The sequence below is a fragment of the Zeus faber genome, assembly GCF_960531495.2.
Source record: "Zeus faber genome assembly, chromosome: 19".
In the NCBI taxonomy this organism is placed as follows: Eukaryota; Metazoa; Chordata; class Actinopteri; order Zeiformes; family Zeidae; genus Zeus; species Zeus faber.
The window spans coordinates 14,906,873-14,930,239 of NC_137206.1; the positions used below are offsets into that span (position 1 = coordinate 14,906,873).

Consider the following 23,367-nt stretch of genomic DNA (forward strand, 5'->3'; position numbering starts at 1 on the left):
GTTGTTCATTTAGGGAAATTTTTATATCCATGAGTGCATCGCGGTCGTATGAGGTAACTGCCGATGCTTTTTTGGCATACATTATGATAAAAACGGAAAAAAATACTAAAATGTGCAAAACTCAACCGGAGCGCCGGCGCAGGCGACCGCAGGGGGCAGTGCCACAATCACGGCGGTGCCACAAGCGCCACAACCGCCCCTCTTCGCCCCCTCGCCCCCCTAGCATTGTCAGGTCTCTCTATTTCTGTTATTTTCTCTACAATATAATAAAAACAGTAGTCTTCAAATCTGTATTTTTTTCATTTTCTTTGACTTTTTCCTTGTAGATTATTAAAGACCCAGATTATTTTATATGTACGGATTGATTGGAGGTACAAAAATAAATGTAATGCCTGATTAAATTATTCCCACCGCTTTGTATTCATCCAGATGGTAATATAAGTGACAAATCTTTCCTATGCTAATGATGATGTAGTTTTTCCATTATCGGTCATTTTTAAAAGCCATTTTTTCCATCTTCTTTCTGGATACTTATAACCTGCATGTGAAGATTGGTTTTGCTGCAAAAAAAATGCAAGTCTCCTCAATTGGACAAATAATAAGGCATCTAAAGCTCACTAAAGAGCCAAATAGCACCTCACTGATGTAATGGTAAGATATTTGACTATAGACGAAAAAAAATCTCTTTATTCAGTGGAAATTTAGGTTTCACTCAAATTTAGGTTTACTCTGTATATGTGACAAATAAACCTCTTGAATCTCTTGAATCATTCATCTCCCACACTCACATGTCTGCCCCACTGGCATTGCGGATTGAAAGTGGACAATGTTTGTCTACCCTTGACTTAGGGCTCCCGTTTCTTACCAGCCTTTGGCTGCAGAAAATGAATTCCTGCATTCAGTCATTAAAATCCAAAATGACTCGGACCACAGAGGGGGGTACTCCCTCACGGTCATGCATATGCCCTTATTTCTTTTTTTGGTCCTTGGGCTTCAAATTGATCTAAATTCTCTCCTAACTCTCAAATTGGTGACTCGATCGTGTGCAGCAACTTCAAAAGACTTGAACGTTGTCGTTTTTTAATGTCAGCTCACTCCATTACAGATAAGAAGTGAATGGAAATTGAAAGTCACTGATATGAATAATGAGAAAGAGGGACGCCGAATTGAAATAGATGGAGAGGAACCCTCCCAGTGGGTCACGGGAGTGTCCTACGGATGTGGCGACCATGGAATTTCAATGATGCTGCCATTTTAATTGTTCCGTGGTTTGGCCATGCACAGGCCCCAAGAGAGCTGGGGCGCTCAAACGCTGCGGTCCCTCTTCGATCGTGTGACGTCCAAGCCTCGTGCCCTATTTTTTTTTTTTTTTTTAAATGCTCGGGAAGTGGCTGGAATTGAGCTGACGTTAACTCTTGAAATGCTGGCTTTCTTCAGCCTCCGCTATAACAAGCCCCACACAGCGCGTTTCCTCCAATGGAAATATTTGCGCAAATCATTTTAGGAAATTAAAGCTACATCATATTGCTCCCTTCTCAGACCGGTTCCAGTTATCGGTGGTCTCCACTGAAACTGGCCTTGATACTTAAAATGTTTGATTTCACGTTTTTATTTTTTAAAATACTGCCAAAAATGGATAACGAACAGCCATAAATTGAAATCAAAATGTGATTTTTAGCAAAGGCCCTCTTTAAAGATGACATTGGTGATCGCAGGGGAAGATGTGCTGCGCTCCCATGTTGCTCACTGTGCCACCCGTGGAGATGTGATTGCACCCAAAGATCTCACACATTGTCTCCCCCTTGAAATAGGTAGTATACTAAAACCTAGAAAGAACTTTTTTTTTTACAATAAAGAGCAACTGGCATACTTGCCACTTGACAGACACTCAAAGACTGAATGCATGCAGTAAAGTGAGGAAAGAATTCTGAAGAGCGAGTTGACTCCTGGTCAGAAGGAACACCGTGATTTTATTAGTTTCTTGCTCTTTAACGCCTCGTTTTGCTCAAAAAGTTCAGTTTCGTCACAAGCATACCGGTGGTGCTGATGAGCGTCCACCCACACACAGCTCTCGCATGTGGCACTGGGGGGACGTCCTCCGTCAGTGGAGTTCCCCAGCGAGCAGGAGGGGAGAGGAGGCGCCAAACGCTAACAGCCTGAGTAATGAGCACTTGAAGCTGCATTCTCCCCTTCTGTTCCTCTCTCACCCCCACCTATGCCTAAGATATCTATCTATCTCGCTTTCTTCCTTCGTTGTCAATATCCATCTTTTTTTTTCCTGTGGCTGCATACCCGAGTAGAATGTATGTCAGCACATTGGAATATTTTGCGCGCTAACAGTAAAGGATGATGACGGCGTGAATTCAAAAATGCGCTTGCATTTTCCGCCAGGCTCTTTCTCCCTCTTACTTTTTGGATAATGACTGAATGCGAAAGGCCTTGAAACCACTAACTTTGAGGCTCCCCGCGCCAGTGCAGTTGGTTCATTTTTATCACAATTACTACTTCACAGACTTTCTATTTGGAACCCGTGAATATTTTTGTGCAAAAAGCCACGGACATTAATTAATTCTGCTGTTTTCGGTAAAACATTTGACGATAATGCTCCAGCCAATAAGAGCTCCAAACAAAGGCTTTTAATGTGCATATTTTCAAGAGAAACGTGGACACACAAAAAAAAAAAAAAAAGATGAAATGGAGGTTAACCCATCTTAACAATTCAGGGTGTTAAACACAAAAGAAGGTACACCGAAATTGCTTAAATTGCTCCTGCTTAAATAATGCAAAACAAAGTACTGCGCTGGGAAAAGTCCAGTGTTTCAGCATTTAAAAAAAAAAAAATCTGATTCTACTTAACATATTAAACCTGTAACAAGGTGCAGGTTTATGCAAATGTTGGGTCAGGGATGATCAGCTCTGTTTGTTTTGTGTTTCATCTGGAGAGGACATCTGGGAAAAAGGACAAGCTTTCATGTTATTTCTAACCCAAATCCAATGCAAACCATTCACTGTGAAAGCCCTATGAAAACTTGATTCAAAAGATTCAGAGCTACGCGGTTCACCGTAGCCTTGTTACAGCTTATATATTTCCACTTTAATTACACAGACACCTTGGCCGTTCTTTCTTTCTTCCAACAAGGACAAATACATGGACAACCGCACACAGGCCGACGCAGCCGCCCACAGGGCTTCAGAGAAATACAAATCCTTCTATGCATCCTGTACACTTGTCGATAAACAAAAGACCAGACCGGGCCAGGCTGATTTCCCCTGCTTCTCTTGAGCAACAACACACAAAGACATGTAGTCACACCGCCAAACACGCTTGCTAACGCTCAGACACACACACACACACACACACACACACACACACACTCGAATAAACAATGGCTTCAACTCTCGCCTGAGCTGACAAAGGATCCCCGAGCAAACCCCAGATGCAGCTCCGTTGCCAGCTGTATCTGGAGATCTGCGCGGTGGGAGGCACTGTCTGACTGTCAGAAACAGACAGACACCCGACGCGGCTGCACTCTCTGAGAGGACAGAACGAGACACAATGCGCTTGCATATGCGTGTGAACGGACACGCGCCGTTGTGCACGTGGAAACCCATGCTCGCGCCGAACAACGGATGTACTTTTAGGAAATGAGGAAATGAAACATTTGCAGCCAGGGGGGAGGAACACAGTGAGTGACTGAGGCTTGAAAGATGGAAGGAGAACTGACAGGGGGAAGCAGCGTGTGTGTGTGTGTGTGTGTGTGTGTGTGTGTGTGTGTGTGTGTGTGTGTGTGTGTGTGTGTGTGTGTGTGTGTGTGTGTGTGTGTGTGTGTGTGTGTGTGTGTGCGTGTGTGTGTGTGTGTGTGTGTGTGTGTGTGTGTGTGTGGTTGTGTGTGTGTGTGTGTGTGTGTGTGCCCCTCAGTTACTTACCTAGGTTGTTTCTGGACTCCCTCAACGGTTTACCATCTGTTTTGTGTGTGTGATGTACTATATGGATGCACATACAGTATATACTGTCGTAGTGTTTATGTGTGTGTGTGTGTGTGTGTGTGTGTGTGTGTGTGTGTGTGTGTGCCCCTCAGTTACTTACCTAGGTTGTTTCTGGACTCCCTCAACGGTTTACCATCTGTGTTGTGTGTGTGATGTACTATATGGATGCACATACAGTATATACTGTCGTAGTGTGTATGTGTGTGTGCGTGTGCGTATGCGTTTTTGTGTGTGTGTGTGTGTGTGTGTGTGTGTGTGTGTGTGTGTGCGTGTGTGCGTGCGTGTGCGTGTGTGTGTGAATGAGACCAGCTGTGTCTGAGGGATCGGCTTGTTTCCGTCGAATGACAGGGACTTCAAACTTGCCAACAACGAACGTTTACTTACCCTTTGTTTACCTTTAGGAATGCAGAGATGCCGAGGCGTCCGTTTAAGATGACGCGATGACGTCGCAAATCTCTCTGAACCGTGAATCGTCAAGTGCAGCTATAATTGCTTAGTCGTGCTTTATGATGTGCAATGTAAAGCTAGTCAAACAAATACACAACTCCGGGTGTAATAGGGATTTCAACAGCGAATTTGTTGATACAAAGGTTTACAGAGGTTACGGGTTACGGTTTATTACATATTCAAATGTATGTTGTTTATTGAAAATAATTTTTTTATTTTAAACTTTTTTCAAACTTTTGTATATTGAGAATTTAGCATTTTCTATATTTATTCAATTATTACTTCATTACATTTTTTTTTTTGCAATTTTTATTCCGATGTGTGCTGCTGTTATACCGCAGTCTTCCTCCGGTGTTGAATTAAATATCCATCCAATCTAATCGACTTTTCTCTTTATTTATATTTTTTTGATTCACCGGTCAACTTGATTTTGTTGAATTCCCCTAAATGCTGTGAAAATAGACTTGAGTACTTTCATGTTTGAGTACGATTCAGTTAGTCAGAGGTGTCCGTTGTCCATTGTTGGACGAAGGCTTTTATGGCAAACACACAGTTTATTTGCAGACTCCCGGTTGTGGTGTGTGTGTGTGTGTGTGTGTGTGTGTGTGTGTGTGTGTGTGTGTGTGTGTTGACTGTACACAGCCTCTCTGTAAGAAACCCAAAACCTCAATTCCCATTTTCATACTGGCTCATAATTAGCTGGATTACTCAGAAATTCCCACTGCTCAGTTGAAGCTCTTCTGGCTCTCCACCTCAAGGGCACACCTTATCCCCGTTAACACTGTTAAGCTAATTTGGGACAAAAGCAAAACAACATGTCTCCTAGAGTGACAAAAAATGTATTATACATTATGCCTACTTCTTTTGTAATTGGGTGTGCACACAGACAAACATAGAGATCAGAAAAACACCCCTCCCTATGCATGTATAGCCAAATACTTATACTCCATAATTTAAAAAACACACACACGCACACACACACACACACACACACACACACACACACACACACACACACACATACACACACACACACACACAGACATACAGACACACACACACAAACACTGTCACTTAGTTTGCTTTTGGTAAATTGTGCTCCTTGTTGCCATAAATTACCCCAATGTTTGATTAAACAAGCTCTTAAGTTTCTCTACAGTTACACACATTCAAAGACACACACACACACACACACACACACACACACACACACACACACTCAGACACACGCACACACACACACACGCGGAATTACAGACTCGATGGCTCGCTAATGTCTTGGCTTTGCAGGAGAGGGAATTTAATGGTTGAACGGTTTGACCACTTTCTGAGCTGTTCGGCAGCCACAACTTTTCCCGCTCCCTCATTCTCTCCCTCCTCTCCTCTTCCCTCTCCCCCGCCCCCCTCCCTCCCTCCCTCCCTCGCTCTGCCCCCGCTCTTTGCCTAGTGATGCCACAGAAAATTGAGCTGTTCATTCAGCCAAGCACAGATAAGTGCAGAACAGCCGGATAAACACAATGGAGAGAAGGAGGGGGAGGGGGGCAAAGTTGGCTGGCGAGGGGTGGAGTTTTTTTTTGTTTTTTTTTCGTTTTGTATTTTTTTTATTTCTTGAGGGGAGGGATGGAAATAAAAACTGCTTTTGTTCTCTCCCCCCCTTCCCCCGCGTCTTTTCTTTCCCGGCAGTGCTCGGGCGGGGAGAGAGAGCGTTTGGTCGAGCAGGGTGAAGTGAAATCTCCTGCATGCAGTCAGCCGAATCATTGCCGTGGATGCTTTCTGTACTGTATGCGCTCGTGTGTGTGTGTGTGTGTGTGTGTGTGTGTGTGTGTGTGTGTGTGTGTGTGTGTGTGTGTGTGTGTGTGTGTGTGTGTGTGTGTGTGTGTGTGTTTGCGTTTATTTCATTATTTTATTTCCAACAATGGAATGAGCTCACAGGGTTTTAGAATTTCGGAACGGTATAAAAGGCAAGGAAGACTAGTGTGTGCGTGTGTGTGTGTGTGTGTGTGTGTGTGTGTGTGTGTGTGTGTGTGTGTGTGTGTGTAGCAAGCAAGTTACGCAGGCATTTGCTTGGGATTGGGGAGTCGTTGAGGACGGTAGTGGGGCGTCGGAGGACTGAGGGTGAAAGAATAGCACGGGGAGAGTTTGAGGGCAGGGGGGCGGGCCGGCGGTACAACACTCTCAAAACTAGCGGAGACAAGCGACGGGGCTCAACAGCGGAGCGAAGTGGAGACCGCAGGTGGAGGCCGGCGACTGGGATGCCTCTCCTTTCAACGCCAACAATGAGCGAGTCGCTCCTGGAGAGAGGAAAATAACTTTTCGTCTTCCGGCGAAAGAAAATTGGAAGGGTCGTCGTTTTTCGTTTTCGGGTTTCGTCATCGTGAACGGAGTTTACAGCGCCGTGCGCACTGGAATTGTTCAGTTCCGTCAAGATTAATCGTTTTGGCGGAAGGATGGGAAGTTTCATGCAAACTCTCTCAAACTGATGTCATTTGGCGGGGAAGCGGGAACCACGGCGATAGCTGAATCAATTATTTATTTGAATGCAATGAAAAGTGTAAAACAGTCAAATTCAGGATGAATCATACCAAATGACTTGGCCGTTTTTCCCCGCATCGGTTCCTCAGTAATTACTGAGCAGGTGCATGAACCCGGTCCTCGGTCTTCGGGCTGTTTCCGTCCATGAAGACACTCGACACTGTGAACATGCAGAAGTTGGAAGTCGGGCATTAATGAACTGAAGTAACAAAATAAAGGTGAGATAAAAAAATAAAAAAAAGACTGGGAAGGCGGGTAGAATCGGCATTTGCCCTTTATCCCACCACCCCACCCCACCCCCTTTGAGCCGCTACAGTAATTTGGAGTGGAGATTGAACTCTTGACATCTCCTCCTTTGCAGATAGCATATCTTCAGGGGTACACGCTTGGGTCACTGAAGAGCTGCCCGCCACAGAAGAAAGGATACCTCTCTATCTAAGTACATCTTCTTCCCCCCCCCCCCTCACTCCAGCTGCTCACCGGCTGCCCTGCCTGCTCCGGCTCTTATCTGGGATAGCACATGGTCGTCTGGCGTATTGCTCTCAGCTACTTACCCACTCGGCTGTTAATGGCTTTCCTCTGTTGGTTTAGCGCCGCTGCTCCACGTGCAAATGCGAGCGTTTACGCGGTGAGGAGGAAAAGTTGAAAAACAAATGAAGCGAGCGTCGCGTTGGCGCACTGGGCGTGTCTGAGTTTCTTTTTTCTTCTATTTGCGCCGAACTGCGATACCGGGCCGTCGAAAGTTCAAAATGAGAGTTGAGTCGCGGTGAGAATAGCGGAGGCGGGCGGGACGAGACTCGAGAAGCGAGCAGATATCAGATATCGCGTTGGCGGAATGTCTTAAGGTGGAAAAAGTGGCTGGCGGATGATTTAGCAGAAACGCTTCCAGATAATGTGCATGTCATCCTTATTTTTATCACCGAGTATTTGTTCCGAGGATAACTTACAAAGCGTTTCATCCCCCAAAAGCCGGCTCCCAAAATTTGCAAGAGCACTGAAGCCGCCTAAATACGGAAAACGCTGAGTCATGGTTTTCCCCCGTGAGCCCCCGTATTGGTTTTATTTTTATTTTTTTCGCAATTTGGCAGCATCACCCTTCAGGGATTCTGTACAAACACGTGTTCGATTTCACATCAAATGAATGTTAAGGACGGGAGGAGGAGGAGGAGGAGGAGGAGGAGGGGAAGTGGAACAGAAGAAAGAGAGGGAGAGTAGTTGGCGTAGTTTGAATTCAGTCCTCCGTGTTCTAACTCTCTCTTTTCGGACTTCGACAGGGTTCATGGATTCCGAGGAGGGCGCTCCCAACACACGAAGCCCACTGCGCATTAAAGTTTGATCTGTCTGTTCTCCGTGTGTTGCGGAGGGTTTTTTTTTTATTTTTATTTTGAGACCGCAATGATTTTCTGTGATTCGACAAGCTTTGTTTCCAACATCCCAAGGTCTCCTAGTCTGAGACCTTAAAGACCTTCTCACCCTTTTTTTGTATTTAAGACAGAAGAAAAAGGTGCAAAGTGGTAAGGTGTGAGTACATGTTTGAATTTGATCTTCACCACTTACCCGGATCTATTTTTTTCCCCGCCCTCCTTACCCTGCGCTCGGGAGCTAGTTCAGCAACTCGGCAAATAGAGAATAGAGAAGGGTCATCTGAGTGACTGGTAACTTTATGTATCTTAATATGGAGATAGATTCATTTTGGGATTCATTTGTGAAATCCAGGGTGTGTGCAGGCATGTTGGTGAGGTTAATTATGAGCACAGCGAAGTGAAGTCAAGTGCGTCACCCTTTGACCGGCCACCCACGTTGACTGCCGATGGAGGGAATGTTTTTTCCCTCAACTGTGACTGTCCACAAGTGACTGATACACAGCGACCACAAGCGACTAAAGTGAGGACGAACCTCACCATTTGCAAAAGGTAATTCCATTTCCTCAACTTATCCTCTTTCCCCTCCTGAGCCCTTCAGATCGTTCTACATTCTATGCCTTGCCTTTTCTTTCTCTGATACTCTTAAGCTGCTTTCACACATGGACTCCGGACAATGTCAGGACGATGTCCGGACCTGATTATCTGTACGTTCCGCAGATTTACCCTTTCACACATGCGGCAAAAAAAAAAAACGGAGATTGTCCGTGTCGGAAGTGTTTACATTCCCTGGAAATAATCCGTTTGGTTTGGACGACGGAGCCCGGTTAGAGCCTGTGGGAGGCGGGACGTGGCGCAACGACGCTGCAGGGTTTTACAGCACACCCGAGATGGCGGACGAGGCTACAGACTTATCAGTAGCTATTTTTTGCGTCGATACTCCATGTTCAGTTGAGGATGTTGAGATTTTCATTGGGAGTGACAAGGATGGGCGGGATTAAGAATGAGTACGTTAGAGGGACAGCTCGGGTTGGACAGTTTGGTGGAAAAGCGAGAGAGGCCAGATTGAAATGGTTTGGACACGCGTGTAGCGGAGATGAGAGTTACATCGGGAGAAGGAGGCTGAGGATGGAGCTGCCGGGCAAGAGGAAAAGAGGAAGGCCAAAAGAGAAGCTTTATGGATGTGGTGAGGGAGGACGTGCAGGCGCAGGCCGCAGTGGGCCTGGGCCACTGTGCACAATTTCAATCGCACTTCTGGAACGAGGAGACCGCATTTGCAACATTAAACATGCCCGCATAAAATGTCATTTAATGTTGCAAATGCGGTCTCTCTGTTCCAGAAGTGCAGGATTTATTATTTACAAGAAAGGTATTTACAGTACACTAAAGCATCCAGTTTTTTACTAAATGAAGTCCCATAGCAACAGGGAAACATGCACATGTTTTGTTTTTTGTTGGAACAGAGCAGGACAGTCCCTGAACTCAGTTTTGTTTAAAAATTTTGTTTCATACTTGTAGGAAACAAACAAAAAAAAAATTTTGATCTAAATTAAAATGACAGGCGCACACCACTGTCTGGACGATAAGCAAATAAAACTCCACTCCAGTTATCTGAGTTAGGTTTGCATTTTAAATGTTCCATACAAGTAAGAAACTCAGGAATCAAAATAAATAGAAATCTTTCTCTATGAGATTTTATTATACGTTGCTATATTATTATTATAGGATCTGCATCTAGAGCGGCATGCAAGTGGGAGGGGGGGCTGCGACGGGACGTCTCCTCCCAGTGATCTGCGCTCCCCTGTGCTTCTCCGTTTGCCCAGAGCGGCAAAATGCCCCGAACCGGAGCTGGGGGTCCATGTGCCTGCCCCTCAAAGTCTCTGTATGGGACTGTAGAGGGGACGTGAAATCCAGAGTAACAGCGCTGAGCAGAGAGAGCGAGGCCCTCCCTCTCTCTGCTCCAGTTTCAGACCACGGTCAACTGCACTTAACACCATTTCAATGCTCAGATTTTTCCTGGCAGATAAAAAAAATAGTCTGTCATCAATGTCATTCGCGATCGATGGAGTCAATCGTGATATACGATTTAATCGTAAAATCGTAATCACCCCAATCTCTCTTTGACCTCCATACTGCTTGGGGTCATCAAATCCCTGCTGTAAGAGGACTCTGGCGTCATGGTCAACAGTAATCATGAGCAACTTTGAGCTCAATCATCTCAGCAGTATGGCTCCTTTCCTCAATATGGAGAAGACTTCAAGCTTCTCCTCATTCCCAGTCCTCAGGGGGGCCTTTTGGTTAAGGTACGCTTCCCCGACTTCACATTCTTTGTGGAGCTCTGCGTCCTGTTTCTCTCGCTGATCCGCCTTGGTTTGCTGGAGCTTGACCTCAGCATATGTGTTATCCAACCACATTTTATGGTTTTGGAGCCTAGTCTTTTCTTGCTCCAGCTCCCATTCATCCACATATTGTCTATGTCGACAAGCTGGTGTACAAATTCACCAAAAATAAATCCCTTCCAGCAAAAGAAAATACATGGAAGAATATGTGCATATTTTCAGTTGCCCAAGTGGATGTGTTTTTTTCCTACTAACGTGCTTGCAAGCAGGGCGGTTTCCAGCATTTTTGGGGCCCTATGCAAAATGTTGTTTGGGGACCCCTATTTTTTTCAACTATGGTGGGGGTATTCCAAACCCTCTTTTGTGGTCCGGGGACATGCATTTAACATTTACATGCATTCATCTGGTACACTTTAAGAGGAGGTTTTTCCATGGAAAAACTCCTAATCTCTTAAGCCCTGAGCCCCTTTTAGGCTCCGAGTGAGGTGGAGGAGCTGGAGTTGTTTTTTTTTGTGTTTGTTGGTGCCACATACAAGTGTCTTACACCATCAGAAACCTGAGATCATAAGAAATCGTTTGATCTGCAGCCTGACACTGTATGTCCATCTTTTCCCAATTTCAAGGTAATAAACATTATATGCGTAATTGCCCCTGATAGAATTATCTTGAGTGTAAAGGCTTTGAACATTATACTCACAGCTAATGATGGCCATTCCCATGTGATTAGTTGCTGCACCAAGTTGTGGGTTGATGCCACCACTTTTTAACCCCTTGAGAATTGGGGGGGTAGTTAACCACTGAAAATAAATTCATTTTCCTCATCGATGTTTGCGTCTGGAAAGCAGATTTTGAAATTCTTTAAACTATGTTCACACATAACCATCCCACGTAAGGGTATTATTGTGTGGTGTAGTGGTGCGTATATGCAGGTTCACAGCATGTACTTATACCTACTACCTATACAGCCTCTGGGCAGGAGGATTTACCGTATTCCCACCTCCGATACAGATTTGTACCATCTGAGGTTATACGTTCAAAAAGCTCTGATTTGTCAGCAACCTACTTGTGTCTCTGACAGACATAACTGGTGCAAGGCTGAACTTCAATAAAAACACATGGTAAATGTTTTGTGTTTTCATATTGATAATGAACAACATTTAAAATTGTCTATTTCATTTGTGAAAACTTGGATTTGGATTTCACTGTTTTTTCTACACACAGACCACTTAAGACCAGGACTTAATCAAAAACTACTGTACTGATAGAAGTCAGACCTGCACTAGATTATGATAAGAAGCCTAGACAGCATTTTAAACCTTATTTCAGACTGTGAAACCTTTATTTTTATTTGTGAATGTTCAGGTGGTTTCAGACTAGTACTGCTTTATTTCACTGCTGGGTGTAATCATTAATCAAACCTGATGGTTTGTTTTTATTTTGTGCTGTTTTATCTCTCACAGTGTTTCAGAATTTGAACACCATTGTGTCATCTGATATTAATTTTGAATAATCAATTCAAAAACATCGGAAATTCCTTTTTTGGTCTAAAATTAGATTAAAACAGATTTATGTTCCTAGAATTGTTTTCTATCTCAACGGATTTTCAAAACAGAGTTTAATTTCTAAATATGAGACAATTATTAAAAAAGTTCTGGCTCAGCATTAGTTGAGTTCCTCTCCAAGTTGTTGAACAAACGGGGATCTTACAGTTCCATTTGGTGCAGATCAAGATCATCCTCCCATATTGCATTAGTATCACATATGTATACATAATACGTAAATGAATGCTTATGTTATTTTAGTAAAAGACATTCAACATTATCTCATTGAGGGAGTACAGCACTATCCAAATCTAACCATTTAAAGCACTAACTGTGTTTCTAAATGTCTATTTTGTGCTGCAAAAATCTGGAAATGTTTTCTAAAACTTTAAGGCCTGATTTCTCAGAACTTCTGTTTCCAACACCTTAATAAGTCATAGCTGCAAAGATATTTGCTTGATTCCCACAAGTGATACCTTGTTTTGTTTTGAAGCTCTGATTCTACACTTTCATATTACGTGAAAACATGTCAATGTGGCAGTTTCGCCTGCCACATGTCATCCAAGTGACGTATTCAGGGCCCCCCGACACAGAGACACAAACCATGGACTAGAAACACAACAGTTTATTGTAAAGAGTGGGCTAGGTGGAACAAGCCTGGAGCAGATGGACAACATGTCATGACAAGGGCTCCTCTCCTGTGTGTGTTGGGGGATGGGGGTTTAACCTGTTGCTCATTAAACCAATGAACGGGCAACAGACGTACAGCCACACTGTTCCTGGGCCAAATTACCTAGACTCAAGACAGGTGTGGCTGCTCATGCCACACCTTCCCCACACCACAGTCAAATTTAGAAATGTGACCTTAAGGTATGCGGTGGGTCAAAAATGTTGGTGTAGTTTATTTGTATAGTCCTTTATAACAAGAACAACCTCAAAAGGCTTACATTCTAAGGAAAATGCAGCAGCACCTATAGCAAAACTCACAGATAGCGAAAGAAAAACTCCCCCAATCCCATTGGGAAAAGGAAAGAAATCTTGAAAAGGGACCAGTAAAAAGGAGTCCCTCAGTAGGGTACCAAGGAGTCCCCTAACAGGGCACCAGGGACTCCCTCTTACACCAAGGGGAGTGTATTTTTCTTCAGAGATTGTATTGATAAAATTCAGAAAGGATCTCAGACATATCACAGACACCATTATGTAATTGTACCCTGTCTGAGAGTGTTGCGCGGTTGTTTGAGACTTGAAGTTTTCCAATAAATTATCGGTCTTTATATTTACAGATGTGGGTGAGTTGTGCATACTTTGGGCTGATTTTTCACAATATTATTTAAGAAAAGAAAAAATAATTGCAGTTCCAGAAATAATAAGATAACACTTTATCAATCCCCGATGGGAAATTCAGATCTGTGATGGTGCTGTCAGGTGAACCCAAGTGCAGGTGACATGGTGAGGTATTTTTACAAAGGAACTCAAAATACTTGAAGGACATACAGCTAACACTTACGAACAGGGAATTTACAATCTGACAAAGACTGACTGGAGAAGACAAATTAAATACACGGGGATGATGACTAGACGAGACACAGCTGAAGGGAAAAGACACTAGAGCTGCTTTCACACATGCACTCTGGACAATATCCGGATAATCAAGTCTGGACATTGACCGTAGTTGCCCTTTCACACATGTAGCACACAACCGGAAATTGTCTGTGTCAGACGCATTCATACCACCTGGATATAATCTGTTCGGTTTAGACGAGGGGCGGAGCCTGGGTAGCATGTGCAGGATGGCACTCAATGACGCTGCGGGGTTTTAGCACACCCAAGATGGCGGACCAGGCTATTGACTTATATTTTTTTGCCATTGATACTGCATGTATTTGGACGTAATATAAACGAAAGAGTGTGAAGGAAAATAAAGGAAAGCAGAAAGGAGTACGAAGCATCTACGCTGTGTGCACGAAGATCCGCACTTAGGTAAATAACTGACGCATGATAGACGTCATCAACACGCAACATGCCCACTCACTTGCTATGAATGATCTGGGAAATCACCTGTTCACCGCTCAATTGGACATTACGCAGACTTTAGGTGTTGGCTGGGTAAAGTCTGGGTAATGTCCCCACCCAATTTATTCCAATTATTGATCTGAGACACAGATCATGTGTGATTTGCGTTCACACATACATCTCCTCCGGGTAATTTCCCGATCATTTCCGGGTCACAGTGCATGTGGGAAAGCAGCTTCGGGTTATGGTGAACACACGAAGGACATCTGCTGGACAAACAAGAGAACACAGGACCAGGAGGGAAACAAGAGAGAGTCACAGAGCGAGAGAGAGAGAGACAAGGATATACAGATGGGGCAAGGGACAGAATAGCTCTTGGCAAAACAGGGCAAATCAAGGAACAGAATGAACTTATAACAAACAGGGCCAAACCATGACAAGATCTAATTAAATTCAAATATTGGGCATCAACACTATAAGAAACTAATTTGAGCCTGTACACAGTCAACTATGAGATGAGGCTGAATCCTTGGATATCCGACTTAAGACCGAGTCCAGACTCCAGCCCTACAACCCTGTAACCTGCTCTCTGTGGCTGCAAAAACAGTACAATCTGAAGCCGTATCAAATTATACTGAGCAAGGAATTCCAAACACACACATGTAAAGCTGATTTTGCAAAGCGGATTTTTCATCCCCCTGTTGCCTGCAGCTGATGTATTAAATATGTAGGTTCATAATTACTCTGCATGTTTTGTGTGTGTGTGTGTGTGTGTGTGTGTGTGTGTGTGTGTGTGTGTGTGTGTGTGTGTGTGTGTGTGTGTGTGTGTGTGTGTGTGTGTTCAGTACACCTGTAGGACAAGATGTTGTGAGTGGAACATGTACTCACAGACCCTGGGCTTGTTTCACTGTCGACACGTAGGTTTTGCTGTATTTAATTTTGCTTTCTCCCTCTCTCTCTCTCCCTCTCTCTCTCTCTCTCTCTCTCCCCCCCCCTCTCTCTGTCTCTCTCTCTGCCCCCAGGCCTTCTCTGGGAACTCAAATTCGGAGAGCGCCGTCCGCCATGAGCTGCAGCAGGGTATCGTGGCTCGCTTCCTGAGGCTTGTCCCACTGGACTGGAGTGAGGAGGGACGTATCGGCCTGCGAATCGAGATATATGGCTGCTCCTACTGTGAGTACACGCGCACACACACACACACACACACACACACACTCTCTCTCACAGACTCAGATTTACATACTGTATATCAGACCATGCAGACATAAGAGGGGCAGGTGCTCAAAAAGAAAAGGCAAGGCACATGGAAGCAGCCCCGGTTCTAGCCATTTTGCCACTCTAGGCAATATGTCAATGGGCAGGAGGTGGGTTGCCGTGGGGTGTCCCCGTTGTGCACTGTTTTGTTTTTTAAACGGAGCACGCAATGCACGCCATCGTGGGTGCCCCAATTGCGGGCGCACCTTCCTCATTGAATATACATATCTTGCCCAGACAACCTGGATGCCCATTCACGCTTAAAACAAAAATAATAGCGCCCGATAAAAAGGGCATCATGGACATCAAGGGGCAAAGGGGCAGATGCTCGGGTACCACCCACCCCCTGCACGAGCCTGCAGCATCTTCTGTATACGTATGTCTTACTTTTGCAAGCATCTTTCTTTTTTTTCACACCGATTTTAAATATCCTATTTTAACATCGACACTTTAATACATTTACATAGCAATTATTTTACACTCACACTGGCTTGTGTCAGCGTTGAAGATGACAGATCACCCACACGCAACCGGTTTTACAGAGACAGACAGACAAAAGCTCTCACTCTGTTCCTTCTAGTACTAAATAATTAAGGTTTCACAATTATAGAGCCATAGGGACGAACTACTGCATTTTTTTTCATATCTAATGAATTCACAGAACATGTTCCTTCATTAGGAATTAATTCCACATTGGAAAGAAAATGGGATAAAAATAATGGAAGTACTGTACGTGAGTGAATATAAAGGACTACACACACACACACACACACACACACGCAGCATGCCTTTGCCTCTTTATCTGTACTAGATACATGTATTTGTATTGTATTTGGATAGATGAAGGAAGTGGGTGTGCTCTAAAGCAGAAGTCATTAAAATGTTGAAGCAAATTTTGCTCTACAGTACATCCATGACCAAATATGTGACAGCGTCTGGTGAAGAGGGGGCCGAGTCGGCAAACTCGCAGTCCCGCAAATCAACACAAAATTGGCTGGTTTCTTTCCATGTTTTTTTTTTTGTTTTTTTTTCATATTAAATGTTGAAGAACCTGCTCAATATAACAAACAACAGTTTGAGGATCCATAAATGCTTATAGTTTGTCACCAAATGACGCTTCTTTTGTGCTCGTGTGGTGCATTGTGCGGGCTTGGGGATCTATTTGCGTCTTTGGTTTCACTGGCTGTCGTTCCGGAGTTTCGGCTGGAACCGCCTCCCGCAAACAAAACGCATGCTTGTTTCTGTTCATCCGTGATGAACGAAAGTTTCACAGAACAACATACAGGAAGTCTGCAACAACACTTCCTGCTTTGTAGCTGTTGATGATATTGGACATACAGTAAATGTCAGTGGTGGGCTACCGGACATTCAAAATGCATGATATTTTCCCCCAATTGTGTGTATGTTCCTCGAGTTTTTTCCAATCTCGCAGCTTATATGAAGTTACTAGCCCTGGCTACCTTACGGTTCCTTTGATGCACACATGCAGATCAAGATAATTCTTCCATATTCCGTGTGATGTCAAGTCAGAATGTGAAACCGTTTTAATAAAATAAGGTTATAAATTAACTTGGACTACACCGGGTCTTCTTCGCGTGGCAAAAAAAAAAAATGTTGCGCTGAAGATGCTCAAAAGGACACAAAGAAGAAGAAGAGCTGGCGTCACTTCCGCAACATGTTTTTAAAGAAACTTCAGGACATTTCACTTCTCTGTGGAAAACGTATCATCTCAGTGTTGTCATGGATTATGAGAAGAGTGCGGCAGAAGCTCTCATTTATGTCTATGCGCCAGGAAAACACAGTTTCCCAGAATGCAAATGGCGGTGGGGGACCCAGCTAAATACATTAGGGGAAATGTTTTCTCGTGATTGGTTTGAAAAGTGAAAGATCTGAAAAGTGCCACTTTGTTAAAAGGATCATTGTTATGAAACAATAAAAGCTGGAAATGGGAATGTTTAGAAGTTACAGAATAATTGGGGGGTTATTATAGTATAGTGTGCATAATTTTAGAACAACATTATTTACTTGAACTTAAAATGAAAGGATCAACTAGAATTTTGCATTTTCCAATATATATTTTTTAAATGAATGATTTAAATAACTATTACATTACTCCCTAACATACTGAAGGAGAGTATCATATATTTTCACGTGCTCATTTTTTATACTCTACACACTTTAGCCCACTGACAATGACAGGTTGTCCAGTGGGAGAGTGGTTGGGGGCGGAGTTAACAGCTTTGGTTCTCGCCCATTACCTGCCTCTTAAGTGTCAAAAAGCTCAGGAGCTTAGATCTGAGATCTTTCTCTGCTAGTTTCTCTGGTAGTTTAGGTGTACCAACATTCAAATAAGCATATCTTCTTTAAATATGTTCTGATTTGGCAAGTTTGGATTTTGGGGTGAAAAAGAGAGACTGAGTGAGAGACACAGAGAGAGAGAGAGAGAGAGAGAGAGAGAGAGAGAGAGAGAGAGAGAGAGAGAGAGAGACTGCCCCTACATACTCTGGAGCAAGTCCACAACAAAGAAGATGCGCTTCAAGGATGATGTTGCTTTAAAAAAAAAAAGGGAATATCTTAGTTATTATGTTCAAGCATTTGCTATTCCTCGTTTGGACCAGTGTACAGGACATGCATAGATAGATAGCACAGATGAGAGCACAGATGGACAAACGCATAGACTTGTTAACAAAAAAAGGGAATATCCCAGAGAACCGACTTTCTTGCAGCCTCTTAGCTTTCATCCTATTAAACGCTGCCAAATTGATTTTGATAACAACTTTCAATTAAGGCTCTGCATAAATTGCTCTTATAAGAGATGCATGTACATATTTTATTCCAGAAATTCAATTAAACTTAACTTGTGCTGTGCCCACACACCCAAGTTGCGCTTTTGGATAAACTCGCTATTCGCTTGTTTATTCAAAGATATTTAACATTACAGATGTTTGTGGATTCAGGTGTCGTGCTTGCTGCAGCTTTGTTCCCGCCCCGGAGCGGCATTGACGAGGCGCTAAGATTGTTTTTCAAAACCTCACTAGATGTAGTGCACACCAACTGCCACCAGTAAGCACATGTGAGCAGTCTAGAAATGTCTAGTACTGTATCTCGGCTCCTTTCCCACTTGCATTGAAAGCCGTAAATCCACTGGATATGTTCTGTATTGGCGTCATGTTAGAAAAGGATCCGGTGCCGGTGTCGTTCTGTAAAAATTGTTCCCTAAATTTCCCAACTCTAAACCTAGTATAATTTGGGAAAATGCTGAGACGGCTGTGAATGGAAAGTGTGTGGAAATGGAGGGTAGGGGCGTACCCGAGTCCAAATAATGCACAAATAGTGGGTATTTTTTTTCTAATATTTATTTCGCACAAATATTTTAAAAATTATCTGTTTTCGAATGTACAGAGATCTCATGGGAACGAGAGCTCTCACAGGAGCATGCTGTGATCTTGCGAGAAGACGGAAGTAAGTACAGATCGAACATGGCGACTAAAACACCTACAATCTGCTCCAACTCTGACAAATTTCAAAGCGAATAGCAAAATATATTTATATGTATATATATATATACACTACTCACAAAAAAGTTAGGGATATTCGGCTTTCGGGTGAAATTTCAGGATGAACCTAAAATGCACTATAACCTTTACGGGTGACCAGGTGACAGGTGGCCACTGAGCTTAGAGTGTCACAGAGTGTCATCAGCAGGTTGCAACAGAGATACAGAGACTGGAAGAGTCACAGAAAGACATAGAAGTTGACGTCCTTTGGCCCCATCCCACACTGATGAGCGCTTCATTGTGAACAGTGCCCTGTGGAACCGGATGATGAATGCCACTCAACTCCAGGCACATTTAAGGGAGGTGAGAGGCACCCAAGTGTCACGTCAGACCATTCGAAACCGTTTACATCAGCGTGGTCTGCGTGCTAGACGACCTGTAAGGGTACCTGACCACACCACCAGGCGCAGGCATCATCTTTTACGCTGGACGAGGGACCAGTGGCTTTTGTTTCAATAAATTGTTTGAGATGAGGAAATCACCATTGCATGCTTCTACTTAAATGCCCTACTTTCATGATATAATAAGCGTGAACTTTTTACATTTTCCATAAATTTCACCCGAAAGCCGAATATCCCTAACTTTTTGTGAGTAGTATATACGTATATACATATAAATAAAAGACAGCGCAAAACCAAAGTGGAGGACCTCGAGGATCATATTGAATTTTATTATAACAAGTACGTGATGAAAGAGGACCAGGACCGTAACAATCCTGCTAAAAGAAAGAAGGCAGACTGTCACAGACGATCTAATATCCAGCGCTGTAGAGGTTTGTGTCTTGGACGATATTAACAAGAAGCTGGACATGCTTGGTCCGCTCCTCCGAGACATTTCCGAGATTAAAGCCAGCCTTAATTTCCTGGTAAACAGGTATCACTCATTTTTGATAAATAATATATAGACGGTCTGTTATTCCAAGACACCTCCACCACACCCTGGTTATTCTGATATTTATGTTTGTATTCTGGTAATGCTGGTAATTATATACGCGAGATGTAGAAATTAGTATGCTATCTATGTCAGGTTTTAAAATATTGCTCAATCTCATTGCCTCACCTTCTAAATCCTCCCCTCCCTACTTCTCTCATCCCCTCATTCCATTCAGTCTCACTCTATGTATGTCTAACTCTGCAATGTTCAATGTCTATATTTGTCTATTTGTCATTTGTTTGTGTAGATATGCATCCCTACAAACTTCCTGCAATACTAGGACAGCAAAAGGGAATGTAAAGAAGGAAAACACAGTCTTATCTATGGGAAAACATGGGCACGGTAGTATGACTATTGACTTGAATGCACTGTGCCATCACCCCCTAACTAACCTCGACGACACCCATTAAGGCACCTCCCCAGGATGAACCCCAGCTTCTGTCTACTGCAAGAAACTCACCTCACTGCATCCGAGCACCTCAAACGCAAAGCTAAATTGGTGAATCAGACGTTTTCTGCATCACACAACTAAAATAAAAGAGGTGTTTCTATATTGATCAATAAAGGTATACCATATCAGAATAATACCACAATATCAGACACAGAAGGGCGATACATAATGATTAACGGAATTTTAGGTGACATCAAATTAACCTTGGCTAATATTTATGGCCCTAATGAGGACGACCCAAATTTCTTTCACAATAGTTTTTGAAAACTCTTAGAATTCTCTAACTCAATTTTTATACTGGGAGGAGACTTCAACACAGTACTTGATCCAAGAAATAATCAGAAGCCCTGGTATTCGTCAGACACTATAAAACAACACATGAGTGATTTTGCTCTTGGCGATTGTTGGCGATCAAATAATCCACATAATGGAGAATACACATATTATTTACCATCCCACCAAAGCTTCTCTATAATCGACTTTTTCTTGACGGGTAACTCTGTAATGTCCTTAATCACTAATCCTAAAATCCATCCAATTGTAATCTCTGATCACAGGCCGATTCGTTTTTTCGTCCTCATAAATGAAAGCAACCAGAACTCTCCCGGTAGGTGGCGGTTTAACACCTCACTTTTGACAGATGAAGAATTTAACCATTTTGTTTCCAGAGAATGGACTTCCTTCACTGAACTGAATGACTCTCCAGAAATATCACCATCCTTACTCTGTGAAAGGGCTAAGGCAGTTATGAGAGGTAGCAATATTTCATTCTCTGCTCACAAGAAAAAGAAAGGACAAGAATGCCAAAATAAACTCGAACAACGATTCAAAGACTTGCACTCCCAACAAGCCCACTCACCCGCTGAGCAAATCCGAAATGAGATCCTGACAATTACATCTCAACTCGATAATATCATCCGTCAAAAGACACAATTCCTCATGCAACGAACAAGAGCAAATTATTTTGAATTCAATAACGAATCAGGTAAATTTCTTGCCAATTAGCTGAAACGCGATAGAGAAAAAACACTTATTAGAGCCATCAAAGATCCACAGGGTAGGATAACGACATCAATAACATATTTAGAGACTTTTATAATAAGCTATATCACTCAGATAATAAATCAAATATATCAAACATTAACTCACTCCTCGATGATATCGAACTCCCTAAACCCTCCGCAGAGCGGGCTACCAAATTAGATCAACCACTTACACTAGAAGAACTCAGGTAAGCGCTCTTCTCTATGCCCAGCAAAACATCACCCAGATCAGATGCCTACCCAGTTGAATTCTACGAACACTTCTGGCGACTTAAATTCACATTTTTCATCAGAATGGAAACATGGATAAAGTCAACCTCCACCATGCCTCCGCAAATGAATACCGCTCTCATTTTGGTTTTGCTCAAACCAAATAAGGACCCAACCCCCACCTCCAGTAACAGATCTATAAGTCTAATCATCTGCAATTAAAAGATCATGAGTAAAACACTGACCAACAGAACTGAAAAAGTAATTCAATTCACAATTCACCCAGACCAAACAGGCTTTGTCAAGGGCAGACACTCTTTCAGCAATATGCGCCATTTATTCAGCCTGATCAGCACAAAGGAACAACTTAAATACTGTTGTTGCCTCTTTAGATGCCGAGAAAGCATTTCCAGAGTAAATTGGCCATATCTCTTTTCAATCCTCAAAAAATTTCCTGGAATTAACTAACTCTGTCTTTCAATACATGTTGTCGTCCGATGTGTATGTTTTCTGTGTAAATATTGATTGGTTCTATGTTTAATTGTCTCAGCCGTGGTGAATCGCCCCCTCTTGGAGCGGTGATAAGTTGTTTATAGACCCAAACATGGAAAAATAGTTGTCCAAAGAGGGGGGTTTGTGGCGGCTCTGTACAACACAAAACTGTGCTCTTGTCATTCTACAGGTCATCCACAGGACAGGAGCCTTTGCAGCAGTTCTTACTGTACAAATACTGTGTTGGATGGCTAGAATGCTGACAGCACAGGTTTACATTTTTTTTTAATTATCTGTTTTCAGTGAGAACAAAAAAACATTGGGAAAAATGGCGAGTCCGAACCATAGCAGTGCAAAGACATGTCCAGTCTCTATGGAGACAGGGCTTTTTATTCCTACATTCAGGGAGAACGGGTGGAGGACCTTCGTTCTCTGGAGGCAGCGAGTGTAGGACAGGTTAAAAATGATCACATTGATTTAACTTTGGGTCTAGGGTTATTGGGTCTGGAGACGGGGGCTCCGTCCCCTCTCAGTCAGCGGAGGGAGGAGTCCGTGGGGCGGGGAGACAGGGAGTGAGGTGCTGGTCTAAAAACCAATTCTGTTGCCTAGTCTCCTGTGATATTAGACACCTCTCGCCTGACCATTACGTAATGTATCCGTGACGGTAGAAGTCCACCGGATGCGTTTGCGCAGCGTACGGGCGCGCTTAACTGCTGCTTCCTAATGAATCCACGTTAATCCACTGCTGTGGTTCCACTAGCCACGCAAGCCACGTTATTCAGGATTGAGGATTCCGTTTTTTTTAGAACAATGCCCAGACGGCAAAGCGACGTCACATCTTCATTCTTGAAAACTTGAAAACAAGAATCTGCAGCCTACTTTTGATCCAAATAAAACACTGTTGCACGTCAATATTGACTCACTGTGTCTCAGTGTGATCACAACAAGCTCCTTTCCCACATGGAATCCGTAACACGCTGGACCTTAAAGGAGTGGAGGGACTCGGTTCCCTCTGCTGCATTAAGGTCCCATAGCCGTCTTCCCCAGACATAAAAACCCTCATCCAAAATTATGAAATCAGTTTGTTCGTTTCGTGTCCTGCACCCTCTGGCTCCAGAGAATTTAAGAATATAAAGACCTGTCTCCGTAGAGACTGGACATGTTTCAGTTTCTCGTCTTTGCAACTGAGCGCCACAGTTCGGATCGGCCT

The 23,367-nt window shown here is 43.3% G+C and overlaps 1 protein-coding gene across 1 annotated transcript in view; it reads left to right on the forward strand.

The window, feature by feature from the left end:
- cntnap2a (contactin associated protein 2a) overlaps positions 1-23,367 on the forward strand; it is a gene marked incomplete at both ends in the record, with an annotated part of 398,026 nt that overhangs the window by 196,856 nt on the left and 177,803 nt on the right. Inside the window, one exon of the mRNA XM_080020721.1 lies at positions 15,243-15,390. Coding sequence (XP_079876847.1) covers positions 15,243-15,390 — 148 coding nt within the window. The remainder of the gene's footprint in view (positions 1-15,242; positions 15,391-23,367) is intronic.